The sequence below is a fragment of the Solea senegalensis genome, linkage group LG5 (assembly GCF_019176455.1).
Source record: "Solea senegalensis isolate Sse05_10M linkage group LG5, IFAPA_SoseM_1, whole genome shotgun sequence".
In the NCBI taxonomy this organism is placed as follows: Eukaryota; Metazoa; Chordata; class Actinopteri; order Pleuronectiformes; family Soleidae; genus Solea; species Solea senegalensis.
The window spans coordinates 26,797,117-26,812,889 of record NC_058025.1 but is presented as its reverse complement, the minus strand read 5'-3'; the positions used below and the strand labels follow the sequence as shown (position 1 = coordinate 26,812,889).

Here is a 15,773-nt window from a genome sequence, read left to right as displayed (position 1 = left end):
GATTTTATATTGTGTGATCACTCGAGTGAAAGAGTAAACCATCGCAGACTCACCTGTTCAGTATATGACAGGTGACCTGTGGCATTGATTGTTTAACTATCCTTTGGGCCCCTTGGTCACTAATCTGGATCTGACACCAATCTAGACCCAAAACCTATTACCATAAAGGCGGACCAATGACATGCCCTGTAAATGACCTTGTGAAAACACTCCTGGGCCACACCTGATGCACAAGGAGAGCATCTTTCACTTAGCCCAAAGTGGCTTGGAAGTGATAGAAATTCAAAGTTCAAACTTTAGTGTTTTTTTTACAATTGTATCAAAAATATTTACAAATAATATCATAAAGTCCACATTTTCCACAATAGAACAATGTGAAGGAAAAAAAAGCAGTTGACCTATTGCAGCAAACTCAAACATGAATCATAAAATACAAAGAGATAAAGAACAGAAATACACAGTAATAACAAAATGCAAAATAGGATTAATAATAAACTGGAAATGATGACATTCTCAAATGTCTTGTTTTTGTCCACAAACCAAAATTATTCAGTTTTAATGATTTCTTTGTTATATGGAGCAAAGAAATTAAGAAAATATTCACATTTAAGAAGCTGAAACAATCCGAAATCTTGTTTTAGTCATGAAAAAAGCTTCAAACTGATTAATCTATTATCAAAATAGTTGACAATTAATTTAGTGATCGATAAATTATCGATTAATCGAGTAACTGTGTCAGCTCTACAAGTAAAAGCTCCACTATTTTGATAAAATTTTACTCAAGTACAAGTAAAAGTCCTGGTCTAAAAATGTACTCAAGTTAAAGTAAAAAAGTAGTACTTTGTTAGTAGTACTTGTTTAAAATTTACTTAGAATACATGTTACTTAGTTACGTTATTAACAAGGTAGACACAAATCTCACATTAATTGTTTATAATTAAAGTCAAAACTTTACAAATTAAAGTGCTGGCAAAATAAAATATGTAAACACATAATATATCAGACAAAATGGGTCACCAATTCGCTTGTCTTCATCATTCACTGCTAAAGAAAACGTAGCAAAGTGCAGTACACTGAATAAACTGCTGTGATTGGTCCAAACCTCCTGTGATGACACAGAATTAGCAAAGTAAGAACAGAAGTGTCTCTCTCTCTCACTTTGCTGAGAAGTTATTGAGGAATTATTTAAGAATAACACAAAACACAGTGTCGACTCTACCTTCAAATGTTTCGAGCTGAAAACAGGCTACACACTGAATGAAATTACACTGTCTCGCAAACACACACACACGTACAGACTATTGTGTAATGCTGAGAGTGTAACAGGCTGTGTGTTATGGTATGGTGACGTCACGGTGATCTGGTCTTTAAAACATACTGGACGACGGACACACTGTGGCAGACAAGACATCAAGACTGTAGGTAAGACATCTACACCTGTACTGTGTGTGTGTTCTTCTTTTAAGACACACACACAGTACGTTAATATGTGTCATTATTATTAGTCTACCTGTTCTCTGTGTGTCACTTTTAATTCACCCTAAGCTTTTAGTTTTAAAATAGTTTTTTTTCCCCTCTAATTCTTGTTAATTTAACTGGATTTTTTTTCATTCCTGCCATTAAAATAAAGATGGTCAATTGTTTTTTAAAAATGCTCTTTGATTTTTTTGTTGTTTTCCAAGCTGTTTTGTAAAAATGTTTTTTGTGTAATTATCAGACATTTTACAGTGGTTTGACCCTCATGGCCACCATACTAAAAGATAAGGACTTGTATGTTTTTGAACAGTAGTTAGGTTGGCAGCACATTTGTATGACGAGTGAACATCAGGTCTGAAACAAACACAGATATCACTGCGTATTAGAGATAACAGGGACTAAAATAGAAGAACAGTTCAAACAAATCCAGCTGTGACATTTTCCCACAGTCTAACATTGGAAACTCCTCCCTAACATTTCACTCTTCATGATGCTTTATCTACACTAAGCAGAATCATTCAAAAACAAAAGTCCATGAAATTTGGTGTGAATTTGATTAAGGTGTTGGACGAAAAGAGACAGAATATTCTGTGTTTGTGGTTGTGGGAGAACTTTCTTGCTGTTTCCTGTTTCACCCTTGATTGGACCCATGAAAAATGACCAGTGGCAGGGGTGAAAGATCTTCACTGTTGTGCAACCAATAATACTGTATAATTTTTTATAATTTTAACAACTTTAGTTTGAATTAACCAAACACCATGGGACCAAGGATGTTTCCCTGAGGGATCCCAAAAGCTAAGCAGAATATGAGACTGACCAAAAATGACTAATTTTTGAATCAGTGCTATGCGAAACATTAAGGTAAACCAGTTCACGACTGTGCTATCAATGACAGCTTTTAATCATACAACTTTACGCCGTGCCAGATGATACATAACAACTATCATGGCGTTTTATTTTTGATTGTGGCTCCTGAACGAGGATCACTGTGAGAGACGTTTACTGATGGCTGTTGTCATGGTCTAGCAACCAAAGATACAGTAGCTTGTTAAAAGTTCTAAGTTGGATGTTTACAAAAGCTACTAGACATCCCTTCTTTGTCATCATTGTGTTAAGCCCCCTTCTACCATGCCAGGGAAAACCCCCCATTCCTGACTGGTTCCCTTTTATCGAATATTTGGTAGCTGGCTAAAATGGGTTCCTCGTTAGCCAAACCAAATTGCTGGCAGATTCACCCAGTCTAGAAATCTCACAGTCTGTCAAGCGCATTAAAAAAACAGCTACAAATGGTATGTTACACTGCTACAAAGAGATGCATGAAGTCTAAGGAAAACAACAAGCACATCCACGTACCAAAATAAAAGCACTGCTCCTCCTCCACAGCCTCCTGTGCAGCCATGGCATCCAATCTTCCCATTCTCCTTCTGCTCATGTGCAGTCTGACTGTGGCGAAAGCCCAGCTGAAGGTGTTTGACCTGAGGGCCAGCGATCTTCCATCCAGCATCCTGGGAACCACAGATGGCTATGTCAAGGTGATCTGCAGCTCCGCCATCGTTGGTCAGACATCTGTGCGGAACAACGACAAAAACCCCTGGTGGAAGGATGAGTTCTCCTACTTCGGGGCGCAGGAGAATGACGTACTGAGGCTCGAGGTTCATGACAGTGACTACCTCTTTGATGACCTTCTTGGAGTCTGCCAGAGAAATATCAAGCAGGGTACCCATGAGCACGACTGCTACCTGAAGAAAGGCGGAATCCTTCATTACTCCTATACCCTAGGGGGTCAACGAGATCAGGCCAGCACAGATTAATCCAACAAATCATGTTCAGATTATCCAGAAAAAAAAGATAAAATCAAATAAACTTTGTCAAATAAACCACTCCACGTCTTATTTGATATGATATTCATTCATTGGCTAACGCTTTATCATTCACATGAGGGTGGCAGTTGGTTAACCTCACACCTTCTTGCTGCGAGGTAACAGTGTTAGCCGCACTAACCATGTGCACCTGATATATTATTATATTATAATAATGAACAAGTGCTGGGGACACAAATGCTTGCTTTTGATATTTTACCTTTTTGTATTTCTCAAGACTTATATTTGAAATCAATGTTACACCAGGTTTTAAGATTTTGACTACAAAACATCTAGAGTCTTGGTTAAATGTCCTAGATCTGTTTTGCTCTCAGTCCCTTCCAGTGTTGTAAGGTATCAAAGTACTAATACTTTGTATATCTATAGTTTACTTGTTGTTTATTTTTGTAGCAACTTGTACTTTTACTTCAATACATTTCCTCTAACTATCTATTGGTGCTTTTCCACTATACAGTACCAGCACAACTCAGCTCGACACGGCTTGGTATCGTTTTCCATTGCTCTAGTACCTCCTCAACGTGGGCGGAGCAGCACTGCTGCATGAAACTGCCATGACAAATAGTAGTATTTGTGACTAGTGACTAGTAAAGCAGTTATTTTTGGTCCACTGAATCATTAGAATCAGTGAGTTCAGTACTTCTTGCATGACTCCGTCTGACACAGTCATTGACCTAAAATACACCTGAACGGGTTGAGATGTGGCTCTTTCGGCAGCGCTGTCGCTACATACATGACTGCTCTGTTATAGCAGTCTCTATATACATCTCTATATACAGCAAATCTCTATATACAGCAATATAGAGATTTTAGAAATGTCCTTGCTAAATGTTGGAGATTAAAGCATGTTCTCAGGATTTTGAAGTTTTTTTAACTGGTCTACAATACGGCAATGATCGCTGTGCCAATGACTCTGTGCCAATGAGTGGCCGGCAGTCTGCTGACGTCACATTTTAGCTCTTTTAGGTACCAAAAAGAGCACCAGGTATTAAGTACTATCACTAATGGTAAAGCAAAAGAAGAATTGGTGATGTAGTACTTCTGCAGGTGGTAGGTGGTGGAGTTGTGTTTGAGGTCAGCTGTGTACAGGGTGAAAAAGGAAAGGAGCCGAGACTGTTCCCCATCATGTTATGCTTATGCTATTATGTACCTTTGACTTCAGTCTCTCTCTTTCAATTCAACTTTCATTAGATCCAAAAAGTGAAATAAAAGTATTCTGCACTGTCCGACATTATATAAAAAAATACTCACAAGGTTAGTTACAAACATTGATGGCCAACAGCTATGCTCGTGGCCAGAAAGAGGAACGCACGTCACTGCGTTGTGTTAGAATTTGCATCGAAGCAGCCAAAGAAAAAATTAGCATGTTCAACAGTCGTAACAGTTCCTAACAATACAGATCAGACCTGAGGCTGGCTGATAAAAAGCTGGTAGAGAGTTTTATCATGTTAACAAATGCAGTCTTTTCATCCAGAATTACCAAGTTGTCTTTAGATTGTATATAAACTAATAACAATAATTATGATAAATATTAATAGTAGTGTTTCCTATTATTTATTGCCTGCAATGTAGACATAAGAAACTGGATGTTCAAGAACTTTGTCCAGCTGGTGGGTTCAGACCCTCACAACAAAATTTCCCTATAACCCTCTATTTAGCCAAGAGCAGCCCTGCTCTGTGTGTAAAGCCTGTGAACAGACTGCAAACAAAGCCCAGAGGAGGTGCAGATGAAGGTTTTCTCTCTTGATTTGATTTGAACTATAAGCTAAGAGGTACATTTGGAGTCATGTCTCAAAAACACCAAAACATAGTGCCTCCTGCACCTTTAAATGTTGATCGTTGAATAAAAAGACGACTCATTAATGTGCTGGCACCAGATTACACACACGTCACATGACGCGGTCATGTGATGTAATGCCTCGCAGGTTGTGTGATGTGGGAGGGTCAGGGGAAGCAGATATAAACTCCACTGGCCTTTAAAACATCAGCTAAACGACAGATTCACTGTGAGAAAAGGCATCGAGACTGCAGGTAACAATTTCACCTGTTACTGTGTGGAGTTTGTGTTTTCCCTTTTTCATTTCTTTACATTAATTAGTGTCATTAGCCTTTTTGAAGAGACTGACCATACTCAAAAACCTGTTCAGAACTGTGCCATCAGTGACAGCCTTTAGAAAATGATAAAGCAGAATGTTATGGACCACTGCTAAAAAGACAGACATCCGTTTCTCCTTTACAGCCTCCAGTGAAGCCATGGCGTCCAGTCTTCCCATCCTCATGCTGCTCCTGTGCAGTCTGACCGTGGCTGAAGCCCGGCTGAAGGTGTATAACCTGCGGGCCACCGATCTTCCCTCTGACTTCTTTGGAACCACAGACGGCTACGTTAAGGTGGTCTGTGGCTCTTACAGTGTTGGTGAGACAGCTGTACGCAAAAACACCGTAAACCCCCAGTGGACTGAGGTGTTCGTCTGTGACAACGTAGGTAACAACGATGTGCTGAGGCTGGAGGTTCACGACAGTGACATCTTCTCTGATGACCTCGTGGGAGAGTGCGAGACAAATATTAGGCGAGGGACTTACTTAAATGCCTGCAACCTGAAGGGAGGAGGAACACTTAATTACGACTACACTTTGTTCTAACTTTACTGACTATACACTGATCTTTGCTTTGGTGATGTCCTGTAATACATTATCTGGAATTTTAATCCAATAATTCATGTTCAGATTACCAATAAAAAATCAAATAAAAATTATTTGTGTTTTCATTTGTTTAAAGTACATCCTGGACAGGACACCTGTCCGCCACATGGCCAACTATAGAGATGAACAACCATTCACTCTCACATTCACACCTACGCTCAGTGTCCAGAGAAAACACACACACACACACTCAACCACATATACATATACATATATATATGTATACATATACATATATATGCATACATATACATATATGCATACATATATACATACATATATATGCAGATATATAATAAAGATAAAGTACACACACAAACATATAATGAGATGCCGTTTACAAAGTAACTCAAGCTAAAAATTACATATAACATTTTGCAACAATGTTTAAAAAAGTGTTAACTTGTAAATATATGAAATAGTTCAATCTAAATATTAAATGTTACACCTAAATGTTAAATATTAAATCGAAATATTACATTTAAATCTAAATGTTATATATAAATATAAATGTTAAATATAATATAATGCTAAATCTAAATATTACATTTAAATATAAATGTTAAATCTGAATAATAAATCTAAATATTAAATGTAAATCAAAATGTTATATATAAATATATATCTTCTGGGTGAAACTAAATATTTAGCTAATATGCAAATTCCAGTAGGTGAAGGGAAGCACCACGATATAACCTTGAGATGATCAGGTTGTGATTAGAGAATCAAACAACAAATTAAAATAGTGTCCATCTCGCTGCTCTGTGCTGGACACTGTATTTGGTGGATATAGCATGTGACTGCTCCGAGTCATAGCTCAATCTGATACACTTCATGGGCGGTACTGCAATTTATGAAAATATATAGTGAGAGACCTTTTTTGTACATTTCTTTAAAACAAATTCTTACTTTAAACAGACCGACTATACATTACATCAACGCACCTGAGATGGGACAGGCTGTTTTATGACTATAAGACATACAGTAAAAGGCTTAAAGAGCATTTATGGAAAATCAAACACAGCTAAAGTGCAGTGTAAACAATTAGGAATTATAGTTTTACACATACTGGAAGCATGTGCAAACACGTAATACGTTTAATGAATCCTGAGGGACATGAGTTTTCTTCTTTTTAAAAAAGAGGTTAAAAGTGGCAAATATATGAGAAAATAAAGTTGCAGATTTAAGATTTCATCATATATTCAGACATTCATTCCACATATTCAGACTTTTATTCCATATATTCAGACTTTCATTCCACATATTCAGACTTTCATTCCACATATTCAGAACTTTCATTCCATACTCAGACTTTCATTCCACATATTCAGACTTTCATTCCACATATTCAGACATTCATTCCACATATTCAGACTTTCATATATTCAGACTTTCATTCCATTCAGACTTTCATTCCACATATCTTTCATTCCATATATTCAGACTTTCATGCCACATATTCAGACTTTCATTCTAAATATTCAGACTTTCATTCCACATATTCAGACTTTCATGCCATATTCAGACTTTCAGACTTTCATGCCACATATTCAGACTTTCATTCCACATATTCAGACTTTCATTCCACATATTCAGACTTTCATTCTAAATATTCAGACTATAGCTCGGGATGGAGCGTGAAGAAAAAGAAAAGAGCTTTAGAAACACAATAAAAACGACAATAAATCGGATAGGAAACCAGTTTCAAGAGCACATCACAGGTGAGCAGACATAAAAGATTAGAAGAATATTTACAAAATAACAAACACAGCAAAAACACAGTGTAAACAAATGAAAGTACATCAACTGCACACACTTAGTGTGTGCAAACTTGTAAAAGTTGATGTTTCCCTTGTTGTTGTTTGTCTGCCCAGTTTCTACGCTGCCTCTTGGCCAGGTCGTCATTGTAAATAAGAATTGGTTCTAAATCAACTTGACATTTCAACAATGTTTCCATCTGTTGTCCCCAAAGATATTAACAGAGGCAAAGATAAATAAAAACACAGTACACGCCTGTACAGTTCGTTTATGCACACAATGTCAAAAATAACAAAGCTAAAACACAGTTTAAAAAACTGTTAACAAATGAAAGTACATAGTGTATGTGTGTAACACTTGTAAAAGGTAACAAGGAAGTGGGAGGAAGAACAGACCAAACAAACTACATTTGAATGCAGGTTTTGAAATATGAGTCTGTTTGATCCAAAAATAGAACATTTTCTTTGGATCGCACATAAACTAATAATAATAATACTAATGATAACAATAGCAATTAGAGGTTGTAATAGCAGTGTTTTCTATTGTTCTATTATTCCTTCCAAAAATCCTATTTAGACATAAGAAAGTGGGCGTCCATGGAGTTTGTCCAGTGGGTGGGATCAGACCCTCAGGGGGCCCTCATAACAAGATTTACTAAGGCCCCCAGTTTGGCCAGGAGCAACCTGATGCGTAAAGGCTGTAAACAGAGTGTAATCACACACACACACACATACAGAGAGAGAAGGCTTGCAGGTTGAGTGATGTGGGAGGGTCAGGTGAAGCAGATATAAACTCCACTGGCCTTTAACACACACTAAACGACAGAGACACTGAGAGAAAAGTCATCAAGACAGCAGGTAACCATTTCACTTCTGTTACTGTTCTTTAGTTTAGTGTGGAGTTTGTGTTTGTGGTGGTGAGATGGTTTGTGGTGGGCCCCATGAAATTGATTGAAGGGCCACACATGGGTTTGCGACCTCTGGCCAAGAGTGTCACAGATCCACACACCCAAATGAAAGCATGGTTTCTCCTCCACAGCCTTCAGTGAAACCATGGCATTCAGTCTTCCCATCCTCATGTTGCTCCTGTGCAGTCTGACTGTGGCTGAAGGCGAGTTGAAGGTGTATGACCTGCACGCAGAGTTTCTTCCCTTTAACTGGTTTGGAACCACAGACGGCTTCGTCAAGGTGTACTCCAACATGGACAGTGTTGGTAACACATCTGTTCAATTAAATGACATGAACCCAACGTGGGATGAGGAGTTCTCCTACCCCAACGCCAAGGAGGGTGACATCCTGACTCTTGACGTTTTTGACGATGACTTCATCTATGATGACTTCTTGGGAAACTGCGAAGAAATAATCCTGCCAGGAAACTACTCAAATTTCTGCTCTCTGCTGAGAGGTGGAGTCCTTCATTACACCTACTCTTTCATCTAAAATCACTGACAACAAGTTGGTCTTTGCTTCTCTAATCTAATCCAATTTGTTGGGCTTTTAATCCAACAAATCATGATCAGATTAGCCATTTAAAAAATCTAATAAAGTTTGTTTAAAGCAATTTCTTGCATCATGCTGTATTTCTGTGTTTCCAGGTTCTTGGTCACAGTAGAATATTCTCATTCCTTAATCCTGAATTCTTCCTTTGTCCTCTCCACCCTTCCGCCTCCTCTTTCTCATCTCTTAAGTCATTTGTACTTTATCTACATTTCTGTTTTTCTTCACACAGAGCTGTAATGACATGAATGAACGTTGATTTAAAATAGAAAGTCGATGGGTTTGAGGTACAGACTTAGAGTCAATGATGACTGCACTGTACACAGACCCTTGTTTATTATTATTATCATTATTATCATTATAATGATTACAGGTCAAAGTTACGCACTAGAGGTTTGACTTAACTGGAGAATATCAGTCCGTTTGATCCTAGATTTGCATATATTCTTTGGATTGTACAAATCCTATGAAGTGTTACTTTATAATAGATCTCCAAACCAAAACAATTCCAATCTTCGCCGGAAGCATCACTGTCCATATTAAAGTTCTCAACGGGTCGGGCCGGGTTGGGGGGTCGGTTCGGGCCTTTTCCAGCTCATAAAAGACATTTCTTGCAGGTTGTAAATGATATGTTGTTGTTTGTTGTGAATCATCGCTGTTCACGTGTGGTGAAGAGTAAATCTGGAGAGGGGCAGAGCTGACGCCGCTGCCTGCGTAACCCCTGACATTTTGGGCATGTTAGTGTCAGTTTTGGGGGAAAAAATGGCAAACGTCCATCAACATTCCCGTAGCCAAAACTCAACCAGTTTCAGATGCTGCCTGCTGACCAATGGGCAAATGTACATGAATGAACTGTGCAGCAGCCGGTTCCAGAGGACCCAGGTGACGTGAGCCAGGAGACAGGCGTAGTTTTTGGATGAATACCTTGTTTTGACACAGGACGTCCCTCAGTGACATTGTCAAGCATTCTTAAATTGACCTGTTTGGATTTGGAGTTATTTAAGTTATTATGATTTCTTTAATGACAATATGATAAAAACTTGTCATTAAAGAAAACAAACATCACCATTTTACACCTTTTATGTATATACTGTATATATGTATATATATATATATATACACATATATATGTATATATACATATATATGTGTGTATATATATATATATATATACACATATATATGTATATATATTTATATACACACACACATATACATACATATATACACACATATATGTATATATACACATATATATATATACATATATAAAAATATACATATAGACGCATATATACACATATATACGTATATATACATATATATGTATATATATATATATACATATATATGTATATATATTTATATACACACACATATACATACATATATACACACATATATGTATATATACACATATATATATATACATATATAAAAATATACATATAGACGCATATATACACACAACTCTGTGTTGATGACATTTCAACTACTGATTTTATGTAAATGTACAAAAAAGGGTAAAATGCTAAAGTCAAAATGTCCTCTCTTAACTCTTTCATGTGTTCACTGCTGGTACATTATTATATTACTTTGTTCAAATAAAAAGACAAATACAGAGGAGGATAGTCGCAACATGATTTATTGGATTAAAAATCCAACAAATTGATTCCAGGACATTAGAACAGTAAAGACCAACTTGTAGTCAGTAATGTTAAACAAAAGAATAGGTGTACTGAAGTTTTCCACCTTCCATCAAGTAGCATTTGAGCGAGTAGGTCCCTCGCTTGATTGCTGTCGCACAGGATCCCACAAGGTCATCAAAGAAGGGGTCACTGTCGTGGACCTCCAGCCTCAGTATGTCGCCAGTCTTGGCCGCGGAGTAGGTCAAGTCCTCAAACCAGCTTGGGTTTTTTTCATTTTTTTCAACAGACGTCTCACCGATGGGGTCAGTGTTGATGAACGCCTTGACGTAGCCGTCTGTGGTTCCAAAGAAGTCAGAGGGAAGATCGGTGGCTCGCAGGTTATACACCCTCAGCTCGGCTTGAGCCACGGTCAGACTGCACAGGAGCAGCATGAGGATGGGAAGACTGGACGCCATGGCTTCACTGGAGGCTGTGAACGCGAGTATTTGGATTTGAGATACTCTAAGCTTTCTGTACCCAGTGTTCATCTCATGTCTGTCTTTGTAGCAGTAATATTTGCCTTAACCATTTTCTAAAAGCTGCTCAACTGGCTTTTCCTTAGTGTTTCAGACAGCACTGTTTCAACATGAATGGTCAGTGTCATATTCTGTTAAACTCCAGTGGGGAAAATTATACCAAATATCTTATCATTCATTTCTAGAGCACTGTTCAAAATGTACATTACACATTACTTCACATCAACAGACAAAACTAACAAAGTGAAAGAAAAAAACCCAGATTGAAAAACCTGGTCAGGACCTAACAGTGCACTCCAATTTGTCTCATAATGAAGAGCTCAGCGGGACAAGAGAAATGCATTTAGATGAAAGCGTGTTTTCAACAAAAAGAATCGTGAGGTCTGAGTGATAGAAAAGAGCACAATCAGAGGGACGACACTTATTAACTTCTTTCTTTTCAGAAATGAAAAAGTTAAAACACAAACTCCACACTGAACAGAAGTGAAACTGTTACCTGTAGTCTTGATGACTTGTCTCTCACAGTGTCAGTGGTAAAGGTGAGTGGAGCTTATATCTGCTTCAGCTGACCCTCCCACAACACACAACCTGCAACATATTACCCTTCTGTGTGTGTGCGTGCGTGTGTACCTTAGTCAGTCTTGTATAAAGTACCTGAAAGCAATACTTGAGTAAAAGTACAAGTATCTTACCAGAAAATGACTTTGGTAGAAGTTAAAGTCACCTTTTAGAATATGACTTGAGTAAAAGTCTTAAAGTACACATTTACTGTACTTCAGTATCAAAAGTCATTTTCTGATATAAAATGTACTTAAGTATTTAAACAAACAAACAACATTAAAAATAACCTTCTGTCATGAATGGTGACAACCTCCCTGTGTCTGCTTGTATGTTTGAGACTTTTGGAGTTTGTGGACCTTCTCGACGTCACACTGTGTTTTAATTCAACTTGGAGACAAAATCTGCCGTTTATCTGCGCGAGCTCACCGGTTGGTCACTCAGCTCACAGCTGAGAGCTGAAACCCAGCGTCCGAAGTGTACAACAGAAACCCAGAGACCAGAGCCTCGGTGTCGGACACGGTAAACAACGAGCCGCTGGTGTGTTTTAAGTCCACTCCAACAGCTGGTGCCGCTAAAACAACTAGTGACAACAAGCAGGCAAAACTCAACTTGATTTTGTCGTAACGAGTAACGAAGATGGTTAAAGAAAATGTATCGGAGTAAAAGTAAAAGATGTCAGAAATATAAATAACAAAGTATAGCACAGATATGTAAACAGTCTACGTAAGTACAGTAACGAAGTATTGTCCTTAGTAAATCTTGTTATGAGGGCCCCATGAGGGTCTGATGCCACCCACTGGACAAACTCCATGGACGTCCACTTTCTTATGTCTATACAGCATTTTTGGAAGAAATAATAGAACAAAATAAAACACTGCTATTACAGCCTCCTGTTGTTATTATTAGTTTATGTGCAATCCAAAGAAAACCTGCTATTTTTGCAGTTTTTGCTATTATCAAAAACTGCATTCCAATTTAGTTTGTTTGGACTGTTCTTCCTCCCACTTCCTTGTTACCTTTTACAAGTTTGCACACACGTTCATTTGTTAATTGTTTGTTAACACACTGTGTTTTAACATTGTTTGTTATTTTGTAAATATTCCTCAAGTCTTTTATGACTGCTCTATGAGCCATCGAGGCAACAGTGCACGACTGTTGCATGTGCACTCAACATTTCTCCTGTTTCACTTCTTACATGTAATTGCTGTGAATGGATTAATATTGTTTTGTTGTTGATGTTTCCCTTGTTGTTGTTTGTCTGCCCTGTTTCTACGCTGCCTCTTGGCCAGGTCGTCATTGTAAATAAGAATTGGTTGTAAATCGACTTGACATTTCAACAATGTTTCCATCTGTTGTCCCCAAAGATATTAACAGAGGCAAAGATAAATAAAAACACACTACACACCTGTACAGTTCATTTATGTACACAATGTCAAAAATAAGAAAAAGGTAAAACACAGTGTAAACAAACAATTAACAAATGACAGTACATAGTGTAAGTGTGTGCAAACTTGTAAAAGGTAACAAGGAAGTGGGAGGAAGAACAGTCCAAACAAACTAAATTTGAATGCAGGTTTTGAAATATGAGTCTGTTTGATCCAAAAATAGCATGTTTTCTTTGGATTGCACATTAACTAATAATAACAACAACAACAATAGCACTCATAGGTTGTAATAGCATTGTTTTCTATTGTCCTATTATTTCTTCCAAAAATGCTATATAGACTAGGGTTGTAATCAAGAAATTCTTGGTCGATTGAAGCCCTGAAATTGATGGCTCTGAAAGTGTTTTGCATCCCGTGCATCTGTGCAATATCATAGCCTTCCAAAAATATACTACATACTATACTATACTACATCGATATCAGCGTGATATCAATTGTTGAGGAATATTTAGATTATTTGGCTCTGTGCATGTCCTCGTACAGAGCGAGACTGAACATAGGAGTTCAGCTTTGCAGGTGGGACACAAATAGATCGCGTATTCAGTTATAAAACGAATCAAGGATTAATAGACTAAAACATTGAAATATGCCAATTCTGATTCTGAAAACACCCCCATTAATACTTGGTACATTCCTCCAGATGAAATCAAATTAACCATAGACTGTATGAAATTAACACGGCAAAAACTTATCAACTTATCAGAATTTGACCAGTCGACCAGGACTTTACAGCCCTAAAATAGACATAAGAAAGTGAGCGTCCATGGAGTTTGGGTGGGATCAGACCCTCAGGGGGCCCTCATAACAAGATTTACTAAGGCCCCCAGTTTGGCCAGGAGCAGCCTGATGTGTAAAGGCTGTAAACAGAGCGCAAACACACACACACACAAACAGAGAGAGAAGGCTTGCAGGTTGAGTGATGTGGGAGGGTCAGGTGAAGCAGATATTAACTCCACTGGCCTTTAACACACACTAAACGACAGAGACACTGAGAGAAAAGTCATCAAAACAGCAGGTAACCATTTCACTTCTGTTACTGTTCTTTAGCTCAGTGTGGAGTTGTGTTTTACCTTTTTCATTTATGCTCCGCTGCAACTTTGTCACTTTTTAATCCACCAGACTTTTTTGTTTGAAGATGTTTAGACATTGTTTCCCCCTAAAAGTTAGTACTCTTATTTTAGTCAAAAAAGAACGTCTGTATCATAAATGAGCATAATGGAGTGACAGCTCAGGAGATAAAGTAAGAGAGGCAAGGTTGATGGTGAGATGGTTTGTGGTGGGCCACATGAAATTGATTGAAGGGCCACACATGTGTTTGTGACCTCTGGCCTAGAGTGTCATAGATCCACATACCCAATTGAAAGCATGGTTTCTCCTCCACAGCCTTCAGTGAAACCATGGCATCCAGTCTTCCCATCCTCATGTTGCTCCTGTGCAGTCTGACTGTGGCTGAAGGCGAGTTGAAGGTGTATGACCTGTACGCAGAGTTTCTTCCCTTTGACTGGTTTGGAACCACAGACGGCTTCGTCAAGGTGTACTCCAACATGGAGAGTGTTGGTGACACATCTGTTCAAGCAAATGACATGAACCCAGCGTGGGATGAGGAGTTCTCCTACCCCAACGCCAAGGAGGGTGACATCCTGACTCTTGAGGTTTTTGACGATGACGTCGTCTATGATGACTTCTTGGGAAACTGCGAAGAAATAATCCTGCCAGGAAACTACTCAAATTTCTGCTCTCTGCTGAGAGGTGGAGTCCTTCATTACACCTACTCTTTCATCTAAAATCACTGACTACAAGTTGGTCTTTGCTTCTCTAATGTAATCCAATTTGTTGGGTTTTTAATCCAACAAATCATGATCAGATTACCCATAAAAAAAAATCTAATAAAATTTGTCTAAAGCAATTACTTATCATTATTCTTCTAATCATTTGCATCATAATGTTTGCACACATTTACAGTATGTACTTTAATTTGTTAATTGTTTGTTTACACTGTGTTATTATGTTGTAAATATTCTTCAAGTCTTTTATGACTGTTCTATGAGCCATCGAGGCAACATTGAGCGATATTATTATCAGACAGACACCGGCTGTAATGGTATTTTTTCTTCATGTTATTGTAGTAAATTATTGTGAAAATGAAAAAGAAGAAGAACGGTAATTAAGGTACTTAAAGAGTTAGAAGGATCAAAGATAGATACATATTTCTAATATCAAATAAAATAAAATACATTTAAGTAGCTCCGTGTTGGTGGTTCGCTCAGAGATTTGCTAAATCATTAGCATCACAGTC

The 15,773-nt window shown here is 37.8% G+C and overlaps 3 protein-coding genes across 3 annotated transcripts; 2 read left to right on the top strand and 1 right to left on the bottom strand.

The window, feature by feature from the left end:
- The first annotated feature begins 1,341 nt into the window (after positions 1-1,341).
- LOC122769938 (perforin-1-like) lies at positions 1,342-3,339 on the top strand. Its single transcript, XM_044026857.1, has 2 exons — positions 1,342-1,422; positions 2,860-3,339. Exon 2 carries the CDS (start codon positions 2,874-2,876, stop codon positions 3,285-3,287), a length of 414 nt encoding a protein of 137 aa, XP_043882792.1. The 5' UTR covers positions 1,342-1,422; positions 2,860-2,873; the 3' UTR covers positions 3,288-3,339.
- Positions 3,340-5,304: 1,965 nt separating this feature from the next.
- On the top strand, positions 5,305-6,103 carry LOC122769951 (GTPase activating protein 1-like). The gene is made up of 2 exons (XM_044026869.1): positions 5,305-5,384; positions 5,593-6,103. The coding sequence occupies exon 2, from the start codon at positions 5,607-5,609 to the stop codon at positions 5,991-5,993; it is 387 nt and encodes a 128-aa protein (XP_043882804.1). The 5' UTR covers positions 5,305-5,384; positions 5,593-5,606; the 3' UTR covers positions 5,994-6,103.
- Positions 6,104-10,934: 4,831 nt separating this feature from the next.
- On the bottom strand, positions 10,935-12,023 carry LOC122769962 (GTPase activating protein 1-like). The gene is made up of 2 exons (XM_044026894.1): positions 11,968-12,023; positions 10,935-11,425 (listed from the first exon to the last, which is right to left on the bottom strand). The coding sequence occupies exon 2, from the start codon at positions 11,409-11,411 to the stop codon at positions 11,025-11,027; it is 387 nt and encodes a 128-aa protein (XP_043882829.1). The 5' UTR covers positions 11,412-11,425; positions 11,968-12,023; the 3' UTR covers positions 10,935-11,024.
- Positions 12,024-15,773: the final 3,750 nt, after the last annotated feature.

Excerpts from the sequence above, each read along its gene's own strand:
- LOC122769962 (XM_044026894.1), bottom strand. The coding sequence starts at position 11,411 with ATGGCGTCCAGTCTTCCCATCCTCATGCTGCTCCTGTGCAGTCTGACC.
- LOC122769951 (XM_044026869.1), top strand. The coding sequence starts at position 5,607 with ATGGCGTCCAGTCTTCCCATCCTCATGCTGCTCCTGTGCAGTCTGACC.
- LOC122769938 (XM_044026857.1), top strand. The coding sequence starts at position 2,874 with ATGGCATCCAATCTTCCCATTCTCCTTCTGCTCATGTGCAGTCTGACT.